Source organism: Salmo salar, unplaced genomic scaffold, assembly GCF_905237065.1.
Source record: "Salmo salar unplaced genomic scaffold, Ssal_v3.1, whole genome shotgun sequence".
Taxonomy (NCBI): domain Eukaryota; kingdom Metazoa; phylum Chordata; class Actinopteri; order Salmoniformes; family Salmonidae; genus Salmo; species Salmo salar.
In genome coordinates, this window is record NW_025548488.1 from 102,769 (window position 1) to 116,097 (window position 13,329).

Genomic DNA, 13,329 nt, shown 5'->3' on the forward strand with positions numbered 1-13,329 from the left:
AATCACAGCCGACTTCGACTTCACCAGACGGGTGATGAGTTAAGAAAAGCGCATTGCCGAAAAAAAGCAATCTTTGCACAAATGTATCCAACCATAAACATCAATTCCGTCCTTAAAATCAAGACACAGAAGTATTTTTTAAACCTGCATATTTAGTTAATAAATCCATGTTAGCAGGCAATATTAACTAGGGAAATGGTGTCACTTCTCTTGCCCTCAGTGCAACCAGAGTCAGGGTTTATGCAGCAGTTTGGGCCGCCTGGCTCGTTGTGAACTAATTTGCCAGAATTTTACATAATTACAACATTGAAGGTTGTGCAATATTTAGACTTAGGGATGCCACCCGTTTCGATAAAATACGGAACGGTTCCGTATTTCACTGAAAGAATAAACGTTTTGTTTCCGAAATGATAGTTTCCGGATTCGACCATATTAATGACCAAAGGCTCGTATTTCTGTGTGTTTATTATAATTAAGTCTATGATTTGATAGAGCAGTCTGACTGAGCGGTGGTCGGCAGCAGCAGCTCGTAAGCGTTCATTCAAACAGCACTTTCCTGCGTTTGCCAGCAGCTCTTCGCAACGCTTGAAGCACCGCTCTGTTTATGACTTCAAGCCTATCAACTCCCGAGATTAGGCTGGCAATACTATAGTGCCTATAAGAACATCCAATAGTCAAAAAGGTATATGAAATACAAAACGGTAGAGAGAGAAATACTTGACGCGTCATAATTCATATAATAACTGCAACCTAAAACTTCTTAACTGGGAATATCGAACCACCAGCTTTCATATGTTCTCATGTTCTGAGCGAGGAACTTAAACGTTAGCTTTCTACCATGGCTCATATTGCACCTAACAACTGTTCTGCCATTATTTAAACATGTTTCATTATTTATGAGACTAAATAGATGTATTAAATTAAAATAAAAAAGTGTTCATTCAGTATTGTTGTAATTGTCATTATTACAAACATGGGCCGATTAATTCTGTATGGGCTATATTTGGTCCTCCAATAACTGGGTGTGGGTGGACCAGGAGGAGGAGTGGTGTGGGTGGACCAGGAGGAGGAGTGGTGTGGGTGGACCAGGAGGAGGAGTGGTGTGGGTGGACCAGGAGGAGGAGTGGTGTGGGTGGACCAGGAGGAGGAGTGGTGTGGGTGGACCAGGAGGAGGAGTGGTGTGGGTGGACCAGGAGGAGGAGTGGTGTGGGTGGACCAGGAGGAGGAGTGGTGTGGGTGGACCAGGAGGAGGAGTGGTGTGGGTGGACCAGGAGGAGGAGTGGTGTGGGTGGACCAGGAGGAGGAGTGGTGTGGGTGGACCAGGAGGAGGAGTGGTGTGGGTGGACCAGGAGGAGGAGTGGTGTGGGTGGACCAGGAGGAGGAGTGGTGTGGGTGGACCAGGAGGAGGAGTGGTGTGGGTGGACCAGGAGGAGGAGTGGTGTGGGTGGACCAGGAGGAGGAGTGGTGTGGGTGGACCAGGAGGAGGAGTGGTGTGGGTGGACCAGGAGGAGGAGTGGTGTGGGTGGACCAGGAGGAGGAGTGGTGTGGGTGGACCAGGAGGAGGAGGGGTGTGGGTGGACCAGGAGGAGGAGGAGGAGTGGTGTGGGTGGACCAGGAGGAGTGGTGTGGGTGGACCAGGAGGAGTGGTGTGGGTGGACCAGGAGGAGTGGTGTGGGTGGACCAGGAGGAGTGGTGTGGGTGGATCAGGAGGAGTGGTGTGGGTGGATCAGGAGGAGTGGTGTGGGTGGATCAGGAGGAGGAGGAGTGGGTGGATCAGGAGGAGGAGGAGTGGTGTGGGTGGACCAGGAGGAGGAGGAGTGGTGTGGGTGGACCAGGAGGAGGAGGAGGAGGAGGAGTGGTGTGGGTGGACCAGGAGGAGGAGGAGGAGGAGGAGTGGTGTGGGTGGACCAGGAGGAGGAGGAGGAGGAGGAGTGGTGTGGGTGGACCAGGAGGAGTGGTGTGGGTGGACCAGGAGGAGGAGGAGTGGTGTGGGTGGACCAGGAGGAGGAGGAGTGGTGTGGGTGGACCAGGAGGAGTGGTGTGGGTGGACCAGGAGGAGGAGTGGTGTGGGTGGACCAGGAGGAGGAGGAGTGGTGTGGGTGGACCAGGAGGAGGAGGAGTGGTGTGGGTGGACCAGGAGGAGGAGGAGTGGTGTGGGTGGACCAGGAGGAGTGGTGTGGGTGGACCAGGAGGAGTGGTGTGGGTGGACCAGGAGGAGTGGTGTGGGTGGACCAGGAGGAGGAGGAGTGGTGTGGGTGGACCAGGAGGAGGAGGAGTGGTGTGGGTGGACCAGGAGGAGGAGGAGTGGTGTGGGTGGACCAGGAGGAGGAGGAGTGGTGTGGGTGGACCAGGAGGAGTGGTGTGGGTGGACCAGGAGGAGGAGGAGTGGTGTGGGTGGACCAGGAGGAGGAGGAGTGGTGTGGGTGGACCAGGAGGAGTGGTGTGGGTGGACCAGGAGGAGGAGTGGTGTGGGTGGACCAGGAGGAGTGGTGTGGGTGGACCAGGAGGAGGAGTGTACCTCTTCCCAGAGGGGCAGTCCTGCCCGATGCCGTGAGGCCAGTAGAGCAGCAGCTGGCTCGTGGATCAGCCTCAACACGCGGAAACCCGCCGCCTCCGCAGACGCCCTCAACGCCGCCTTCTGGGCATGTGCGAACTCAAAGGGGACGGTGATGACAGCCTCTGTGACATCAGCACCCAAGGCCGACTGAGCCGTCTCTATGGAAACAACAACAGATGGGAGGGCGGCCCAGTCCCAAGTGGAGCTCTAGAAGGGCACCCTGCCCGCTGGAGATCTACACGCTCTCACAGAGGGAAGGAGTTTGACCATAGTTTTAACTTGTTCCCTGATAGGCTACCATATGTAGCTACCATATGGTAGCCTATCAGGGAACAAGTTAAAACTATGGTCAAACTACTTCCACCTGGCACATACATCAAAAAAAATAAAGGGAACACTTAAACAACACAATGTAACTCCAAGTCAATCACACTTCTGTGAAATCAAACTGTCCACTTAGGAAGCAACACTGATTGACAATACATTTCACATGCTGTTGTGCAAATGGAATAGACAACAGGTGGAAATTATAGGCAATTAGCAAGACACCCTCAATAAAGGAGTGGTTCTGCAGGTGGGGACCACAGACCGCTTCTCAGTTCTTATGCTTCCTGGCTGATGTTTTGGTCACTTTTGAATGCTGGCGGTGCTTTCACTCTAGTGGTAGCATGAGACGGAGTCTACAACCCACACAAGTGGCTCAGGTAGTGCAGCTCATCCAGGATGGCACATCAATGCGAGCTGTGGCAAGAAGGTTTGCTGTGTCTGTCAGCGTAGTGTCCAGAGCATGGAGGCGCTACCAGGAGACAGGCCAGTACATCAGGAGACGTGGAGGAGGCCGTAGGAGGGCAACAACCCAGCAGCAGGACCGCTACCTCCGCCTTTGTGCAAGGAGGAGCAGGAGAAGCACTGCCAGAGCCCTGCAAAATGACCTCCAGCAGGCCACAAATGTGCATGTGTCTGCTCAAACGGTCAGAAACAGACTCCCTGAGGGTGGTATGAGGGCCCGGCGTCCACAGGTGGGGGTTGTGCTTACAGCCCAGCACCATGCAGGACGTTTGGCATTTGCCACAGAACAGCAAGATTGGCAAATTCGCCACTGGCGCCCTGTGCTCTTCACAGATGAAAGCAGGCTCACACTGAGCACATGTGACAGACGTGACAGAGTCTGGAGACGCCGTGGAGAACGTTCTGCTGCCTGCAACATCCTCCAGCATGACCGGTTTGGCGGTGGGTCAGTCATGGTGTGGGGTGGCATTTCTTTGGGGGGCCGCACAGCCCTCCATGTGCTCGCCAGAGGTAGCCTGACTGCCATTAGGTACCGAGATGAGATCCTCAGACCCCTTGTGAGACCATATGCTGGTGCGGTTGGCCCTGGGTTCCTCCTAATGCAAGACAATGCTAGACCTCATGTGGCTGGAGTGTGTCAGCAGTTCCTGCAAGAGGAAGGCATTGATGCTATGGCCTGGCCCGCCCGTTCCCCAGACCTGAATCCAATTGAGCACATCTGGGACATCATGTCTCGCTCCATCCACCAACGCCACGTTGCACCACAGACTGTCCAGGAGTTGGCGGATGCTTTAGTCCAGGTCTGGGAGGAGATCCCTCAGGAGACCATCCGCCACCTCATCAGGAGCATGCCCAGGCGTTGTAGGGAGGTCATACAGGCACGTGGAGGCCACACACACTACTGAGCCTCATTTTGACTTGTTTTAAGGACATTACATCAAAGTTGGATCAGCCTGTAGTGTGGTTTTCCACTTTAGTTTTGAGTGTGACTCCAAATCCAGACCTCCATGGGTTGATAAATTGGATTTCCATTGATTATTTTGTTGTCAGCACATTGAACTATGTAAAGAAAAAAGTATTTAATAAGATTATTTCATTCAGATCTAGGATGTGTTATTTTAGTGTTCCCTTTATTTTTTTGGAGCAGTGTATATTGGCCAGGTGGAAGTTCCACCATATTCCCTCATCCCTCATCCTCCATCCAATCATCTGGGATCTCCACTAGTGTCTGGGGGAGGGGCATCTTGTGTAGGATGGGGGATGAGGGATGGGGGGGGGGCAGTGTGATCTAACCTTTCATCTTGTGTAGGATGGGGGATGAGGGGGGCAGTGTGTAGGATGAGGGATGGGGATGAGGGATGAGGGATGGGGGATGGGGGATGAGGGGGGCAGTGTGATCTAACCTTTCATCTTGTGGGGGATGAGGGGGGCAGTGTGTAGGATGAGGGATGGGGGATGAGGGATGGGGGGGCAGTGTGATCTAACCTTTCATCTTGTGTAGGATGAGGGATGAGGGATGGGGGGGCAGTGTGTAGGATGAGGGATGGGGGATGAGGGATGGGGGGCAGTGTGTAGGATGAGGGATGGGGGATGAGGGATGGGGGGCAGTGTGTAGGATGGGGGATGAGGGATGGGGGGGATAGTGTGATCTAACCTTTCATCTTGTGTAGGATGAGGGATGAGGGATGGGGGGGGGCAGTGTGATCTAACCTTTCATCTTGTGTAGGATGGGGGATGGGGGGGCAGTGTGTAGGATGAGGGATGGGGGATGAGGGATGGGGGGCAGTGTGTAGGATGAGGGATGGGGGATGAGGGATGGGGGGGCAGTGTGTAGGATGAGGGATGGGGGATGGGGGGCAGTGTGATCTAACCTTTCATCTTGTGTAGGATGGGGGATGGGGGGGCAGTGTGTAGGATGAGGGATGGGGGATGAGGGATGGGGGGGCAGTGTGTAGGATGAGGGATGGGGGATGAGGGATGGGGGGGATAGTGTGATCTAACCTTTCATCTTGTGTAGGATGAGGGATGAGGGATGAGGGATGGGGCAGTGTGATCTAACCTTTCATCTTGTGTAGGATGAGGGATGAGGGATGGGGGGGGGGCAGTGTGATCTAACCTTTCATCTTGTGTAGGATGAGGGATGAGGGATGAGGGATGGGGGGGCAGTGTGTAGGATGGGGGATGGGGGATGAGGGATGGGGGGAGATAGTGTGATCTACCTTTCATCTTGTGTAGGATGAGTTTGGCGACATCTTGTGGAGCCACATGTCTGGTCGTCTCTCCAGTCATCTCATACACTGGCTTCTCTCCCTTGTTGACCAACTGAAACACATTAACGAGTTAATCCCCGATAGCGTAGCGTTGGGTAGCCCGAGGCGTGTTAATCCCCGATAGCGTAGCGTTGGGTAGCCCGAGGCGCGTTAATCCCCGATAGCGTAGCGTTGGGTAGCCCGGGGCGCGTTAATCCCCGATAGCGTAGCGTTGGGTAGCCCGGGGCGCGTTAATCCCCGATAGCGTAGCGTTGGGTAGCCCGGGGCGCGTTAATCCCCGATAGCGTAGCGTTGGGTAGCCCGGGGCGCGTTAATCCCCGATAGCGTAGCGTTGGGTAGCCCGGGGCGCGTTAATCCCCGATAGCGTAGCGTTGGGTAGCCCGGGGCGCGTTAATCCCCGATAGCGTAGCGTTGGGTAGCCCGGGCGCGTTAATCCCCGATAGCGTAGCGTTAGGTAGCCCGGGCGCGTTAATCCCCGATAGCGTAGCGTTGGGTAGCCCGGGGCGCGTTAATCCCCGATAGCGTAGCGTTGGGTAGCCCGGGGCGCGTTAATCCCCGATAGCGTAGCGTTGGGTAGCCCGGGGCGCGTTAATCCCCGATAGCGTAGCGTTGGGTAGCCCGGGCGCGTTAATCCCCGATAGCGTAGCGTTGGGTAGCCCGGGCGCGTTAATCCCCGATAGCGTGGCGTTGGGTAGCCGGGCGCGTTAATCCCCGATAGCGTAGCGTTGGGTAGCCCGGGCGCGTTAATCCCCGATAGCGTAGCGTTGGGTAGCCCGGGCGCGTTAATCCCCGATAGCGTGGCGTTGGGTAGCCGGGGCGCGTTAATCCCCGATAGCGTAGCGTTGGGTAGCCCGAGGCGCGTTAATCCCCGATAGCGTGGCGTTGGGTAGCCCGGGCGCGTTAATCCCCGATAGCGTAGCGTTGGGTAGCCCGAGGCGCGTTAATCCCCGATAGCGTGGCGTTGGTAGCCCGAGGCGCGTTAATCCCCGATAGCGTAGCGTTGGGTAGCCCGAGGCGCGTTAATCCCCGATAGCGTAGCGTTGGGTAGCCCGAGGCGCGTTAATCCCCGATAGCGTAGCGTTGGGTAGCCCGAGGCGCGTTAATCCCCGATAGCGTAGCGTTGGGTAGCCCGAGGCGCGTTAATCCCCGATAGCGTAGCGTTAGGTAGCCCGAGGCGTGTTAATCCCTGATAAGTGTTATGTCGTCTAATCGGCGGTAGAGGATTATATACTCACAGGACATTTACTCTCAGCTTTATGCGTCTGAACCTCCGGATCCTCGAAGCTGCCGACAGGAAGAGGAAAAGGGGGAGAAGCAACAACGTGAGTTGAGTTCATTCTGCCGAAGATTAGCGGCTACGCTGCCTTTCCCAACCGCTAGGCTACGCTGCCTTTCCCAACCGCTAGGCTACGCTGCCTTTCCCAACCGCTAGGCTACGCTGCCTTTCCCAACCGCTAGGCTACGCTGCCTTTCCCAACCGCTAGGCTACGCTGCCTTTCCCAACCGCTAGGCTACGCTGCCTTTCCCAACCGCTAGGCTACGCTGCCGCCCCCAACCGCTAGGCTACGCTGCCTTTCCCAACCGCTAGGCTACGCTGCCTTTCCCAACCGCTAGGCTACGCTGCCTTTCCCAACCGCTAGGCTACGCTGCCGCCCAACATTAGGAACATAGTGTAAGTCAGAAGTTAACATACACCTTAGCCAAATACATTTAAACTCAGTTTCACAATTCCTGACATTTAATCCAAGTAAAAATTCACTGTCTTAGGATCACCACTATTTCAAGAATGTGAAATGTCAGAATAATAGTAGAGAGAATAATTTATTTCAGCTTTAATTTCTTTCATCACATTCCCAGTGGGTCAGAAGTTTACAACTCAATTAGTATTTGGTAGCATTGTCTTTAAATAGTTTAACTTGGGTCAAACGTTTCAGGTAGCCTTCCACAAGCTTCCCACAATAAGTTGGGTGAATTTTGGCCCATTCCTCCTGACAGAGCTGGTGTAACTGAGTCAGGTTTGTAGGCCTCCTTGCTCGCACACACTTTTTTTCAGTTCTGCCCACAAATTTTCTATAAGATTGAGGTCAGGGCTTTGTGATGGCCACTCCAATTCCTTGACTTTGTTGTCCTTAAGCCATTTTGCCATAACTTTGGAAGTATGCTTGGGGTCATTGTCCATTTGGAAGTCGCATTTGCGACCAAGCTTTAACTTCCTGACTGATGTCTTAAGATGTTGCTGCAATATCCACATAATTTTCCTTCTCATGACACCATCTATTTTGTGAAGTGCACCAGTCCCTCCTGCAGCAAAGCACCCCCACAACATGATGCTGCCACCCCCGTGCTTCACGGTTGGGATGGTGTTCTTCGGCTTGCAAGCCTCCCCCTTTTTCCTCCAAACACAACGATGGTCATTATGGCCAAACAGTTCTATTTTTGTTTCATCAGACCTGACGACATTTCTCCAAAAAGTACGATCTTTGTCCCCATATGCAGTTGCAAACCAGTCTGTCTTTTTTATGGCGGTTTTGGAGCAGTGGCTTCTTCCTTGCTGAGCGGCCTTTCAGGTTATGTCGATATAGGACTCGTTTTACTGTGGATGTAGATACTTTTGTACCCGTTTCCTCCAGCATCTTCACAAGGTCCTTTGCTGTTGTTCTGGGATTGATTTGCACATTTCGCACCAAAGTACGTTCATCTCTAGGAGACAGAACGCGTCTCCTTCCTGAGCGGTATGACGGCTGCGTGGTCCCATGGTGTTTATACTTGCGTACTATTGTTTGTACAGATGAACGTGGTACTTTCAGGCGTTTGGAAATTGCTCCCAAGGATGAACCAGACTTGTGGAGGTCTACATTTTTTTCTGAGGTCTTGGCTGATTTCTTTTGATTTTCCCATGATGTCAAGTAAAGAGGCACTGAGTTTGAAGGTAGGCCTTGAAATGCATCCACAGGTACACCTCCAATTGACTCAAATGATGTCAATTAGTCTATCAGAAGCTTCTAAAGCCATGACATTTTCTGGAATTTTCCAGCTGTTTAAAGGCACAGTCAACTTAGTGTATGTAAACTTCTGACCCACTGGAATTGTGATCCAGTGAATTATAAGTGAAATAATCTGTCTGTAAACAATTGTTGGAAAAATTACTTGTGTCATGCACAAAGTAGATGTCCTAACCGACTTGCCAAAACTATAGTTTGTTTAACAAGACATTTGTGGAGTGGATGAAAAACGAGTTTTAATGACTCCAACCTAAGTGGATGTAAACTTCTGACTTCAACTGTAATACAGACCCTCACCTCCTCCCCGGCACCTGTAATACAGACCCTCACCTCCTCCCGGCACCTGTAATACAGACCCTCACCTCCTCCCCCCCGGCACCTGTAATACAGACCCTCACCTCCTCCCCGGCACCTGTAATACAGACCCTCACCTCCTCCCCGGCACCTGTAATACAGACCCTCACCTCCTCCCCGGCACCTGTAATACAGACCCTCACCTCCTCCCCGGCACCTGTAATACAGACCCTCACCTCCTCCCCGGCACCTGTAATACAGACCCTCACCTCCTCCTCCCCGGCACCTGTAATACAGACCCTCACCTCCTCCCCCGGCACCTGTAATACAGACCCTCACCTCCTCCCCCGGCACCTGTAACACAGACCCTCACCTCCTCCCGGCACCTGTAATACAGACCCTCACCTCCTCCCCGGCACCTGTAATACAGACCCTCACCTCCTCCCCGGCACCTGTAATACAGACCCTCACCTCCTCCTCCCGGCACCTGTAATACAGACCCTCACCTCCTCCCCGGCACCTGTAATACAGACCCTCACCTCCTCCCCGGCACCTGTAATACAGACACTCACCTCCTCCCCAGCACCTGTTTGACTTTAACCACCGTGTTGGCTGCATTCCGGACACGACCCTGCTTAGCAGCAATCCCCACTATCTACAGGGAGAGAGAGAGATGAGAGGAGAGGGAAGGACAGAGGCAGGAGGGACAGAGGCGGGACAGGCGGGACGGAGATGACAGAGGCAGGGACGGGACAGAGGCAGGGACGGACAAGCGAGGGACAGAGGCAGGGACAGAAGATGAAGCAGGAGGGACAGAGGCAGGGACGGGACAGAGGCAAGACAGAACGACAGAGAAGGGACAGAGGCAGGGACAGGACAGAGGCAGGACATCATGACCAGAGATATGATCCTACATGCTCTGCACACCACCACAGTAATAACAGGTTCCTCTATCGTTTGAGGTCAGTAATATTAATTATACTTCAAAATATAAAATGTAACATGTAACAATTTTACTGAGATATGGTTCATACAAGGAAATGAGTCGACTGAAATAACTTCATCTATGGATTTCACATGACTGGGCAGGGGTGCAGACATGGGTGGGCACAGGCCCACCCACTGGGGAGCCAGGCCCAGCCAATCAGAATGAGTTTTTCCCCACAGAGAGGCTTTATTACAGACTGAAAAAAGCTCACTAACAGGGACGTAAACATCAGGTGTTGCGTTGTATTGGAGGAGCATCTTGGTGAATTATGTGAGGTGTTGTTGGGGGATAGGTGTTGTTGAGGTGCATCTTGGTGAATTATGTGAGGTGTTGCGTTGTATTGGAGGTGCATCTTGGTGAATTATGTGAGGTGTTGCGTTGTATTGGAGTGGCATCTTGGTGAATTATGTGAGGTGTTGTATTGTTGGAGGTGCATCTTGGTGAATTATGTGAGGTGTTGTATTGTTGGAGGTGCATCTTGGTGAATTATGTGAGGTGTTGTATTGTTGGAGGTGCATCTTGGTGAATTATGTGAGGTGTTGTATTGTTGGAGGTGCATCTTGGTGAATTATGTGAGGTGTTGTATTGTTGGAGGTGCATCTTGGTGAATTATGTGAGGTGTTGTATTGTTGGAGGTGCATCTTGGTGAATTATGTGAGGTGTTGTGTTGTTGGAGGTGCATCTTGGTGAATTATGTGAGGTGTTGTATTGTTGGAGGAGCATCTTGGTGAATTATGTGAGGTGTTGTATTGTTGGAGGTGCATCTTGGTGAATTATGTGAGGTGTTGTATTGTTGGAGGTGCATCTTGGTGAATTATGTGAGGTGTTGTATTGTTGGAGGTGCATCTTGGTGAATTATGTGAGGTGTTGGAGGTGCATCTTGGTCAGTTTAGCTCAGAAAATGCAACCCTTGTCTATCTGCCGCCACAGGCGGGGCCTAATGAGCGGGCCGGCCGATCCTGAGGCCCGTTGTCGTGCCGTTCATCTGCCGCCATCACCTCATGTTTTAGCATGATCCTGCACAGCCCCATGTGGCAAGGATCTGTTAGCAAGCTGACAGCTGAAAACATCCCAGTTCTCCAATGGCCAGCATTCTCAGACATGTCACCCTAGATGAGCATGTTTGGGATGCTCTGGATCGAGGTGTACGACGGCGTGTTCCAGTTCCCACCAATATCCAGTAACTTCTCAGAGCCATTGGAGAGGAGTGGGGACGACATTCCACAATCAACAGCCTGATCAACTCTATGTGAAGGAGATGTGTCGCGCTGCTTGAGGTAAATGGTGGAGACACCAGATACTGACTGGTTCTGATCCACACCCACTACCTTTTTAAAACAAGGTAACTTAACAGATGCATATCTGTATTCCCAGTCATGTGAAATCCATAGATTAGGGCCTAATGAATTGATTTCCTTATATGAACTGTAACTCAGTAAAATCTTTGAAATTGTTGCATTTATGTTTCTGAAAAGCTAGTCTGGTAAAGAGGTGCTTTTGTCTTAAAGGGGCAGTGTCCTATTTCTAAAAACAGGCTTGAAGGCATAAGGTAGCGGACATGCTAGTATGGTTCTCTGTATGGTAATAACAACACTGCATTTCATTTGTAAAGTGGTTTCTCGCATTATATAATACAATTTCAGTTACCTATTTGGCCAATTATGTTAGATAAATGTCATAAGTGATTTGAGCTTTCAGACAAGTAAAACACCAGTCCTGAAATGGTTAACGTCAGTCAAGCCATGCATGAACCATTTTAATTGAAAACAATCACAGTAAGGTAGTTAACTGTTACCCAGATATGATATTGAGATAAACGGCTGCATTGGAACTTTAAAGCGGGTACAGCCTCAGCGTTCAGAGTGATTTAAAGGAAAGTCTTCGCTAGGAAGACCTGGAATCTGCACACTGGAGAAAGACATCAGGGACTGTACACAGGTGTTCGGCGCAGGCTCGATAGCTAATTAGCAACAGGTGGTCGCCTCTAGTCTTCCATCTGTTTCCACCCCGCCAGTGAAGCACTTTAATGTTCAGACCGAGCATAAAGTTTATTTTGTCCATCCCCACCACATTATATTGGTCATATACACATATTTAACAGATGTAACAGATGTAACAGATGAGGGAAGTAAAATGAAACGTTATGTTAACTAGTTGTATGTTACCTGTTCCGTGTCCCGGTAAGCCACCACGGCAGGAGTGACTCGGTCCCCGGCGTCATTGGCGACCACCTCCGCTCGGCCATCCTGCACAAAACACAACATTACTGTGACAACCCTTCACCACCCTGGCTTCAACCCCCCCCGGCTTCAACACCCCCGGCTTCATCACCCCCAGCTTCACCACCCTGCCTTCACCCCCCCGGCTTCACCCCCCCCCGGCTTCACCCCCCTGCCTTCACCACCTCCGCTCGGCCATCCTGCACAAAACACAACATTACTGTGACAACCCTTCACCACCCTGGCTTCACACCCCCCCGGCTTCACCCACCCCGGCTTCACCACCCTGCCTTCACCACCCCGGCTTCACCACCCTGCCTTCACCACCCTGGCTTCAACCCCCCCGGCTTCACCACCCCCGGCTTCATCCCCCCAGCTTCACCACCCTGCCTTCACCACCCTGGCTTCACCACCTCCGCTCGGCCATCCTGCACAAAACACAACATTACTGTGAAGACCCTTCACCCCCCGGCTTCACCCCCCGGCTTCACCCCCCCCGGCTTCATTCACCCGGCTTCACCGATAACAACATCTCAAACACCAAGCCGGTTATTTTATCGTTAGCTTGCTAGATGGCTAACACCGGTAACCATCTCATTCACCATGCTAACATTGGCTAGCTACCGGTAACGTTGTCATGTTTAACCGGATCTTAGCGGACCTCCTAAATAAATCGCTTCATAACTGAATAAAAGGAGACTAGTCCCACCACTAAAAACGTTAATACAGGCAACACAATACCTTAAAAATAGCTACACAGGCACATGTGTAGCCGAAATGTACTCCTATAGCCGCCATGCTTGTTGAGAAACCACTGCGAAGCTGAACCATGAAGGTTAAAGTTCATTTGACTTTAAACCAATCAGAGTAACACGGTGCAGAAACTGACTCAATATTCAGCCAATCCGAGATGTTTCCTGAAACCAATCAGAAGAGGTCCTTGTGTCTGGCGTCAGCTGCAGTAGTCTGCATCCGGTTCCGGAGAGTCGCTGCCGTTTCTTATTTAAACGTTTATTTAACTCGGCAACTCAGTTAACACATTGTTATTTACAATGACGGCCTCCAAAAGGCCTCCTGGGGGGACTGGGGCTGGGATTAACAATACATTAAATACACATATAGGAATCTAGTCTAGTAGAGATCCTCTATAGCTGGTTCTGTTGTGTAGTGGAGATCCTCTATAGCTGGTTCTGTTGTGTAGTGGAGATCC

General features: G+C 51.8%; 1 protein-coding gene across 1 annotated transcript in view; it reads right to left on the reverse strand.

The window, feature by feature from the left end:
* LOC106595188 (heat shock 70 kDa protein 14) overlaps positions 1–12,987 on the reverse strand; it is a 50,888-nt gene extending 37,901 nt beyond the window's left edge. The window contains 7 exon segments of the mRNA XM_045712443.1: positions 2,519–2,553; positions 2,555–2,715; positions 5,566–5,668; positions 6,852–6,900; positions 9,485–9,567; positions 12,066–12,146; positions 12,861–12,987. Coding sequence (XP_045568399.1) covers positions 2,519–2,553; positions 2,555–2,715; positions 5,566–5,668; positions 6,852–6,900; positions 9,485–9,567; positions 12,066–12,146; positions 12,861–12,950 — 602 coding nt within the window. The 5' untranslated portion in view covers positions 12,951–12,987.
* Positions 12,988–13,329: the final 342 nt, after the last annotated feature.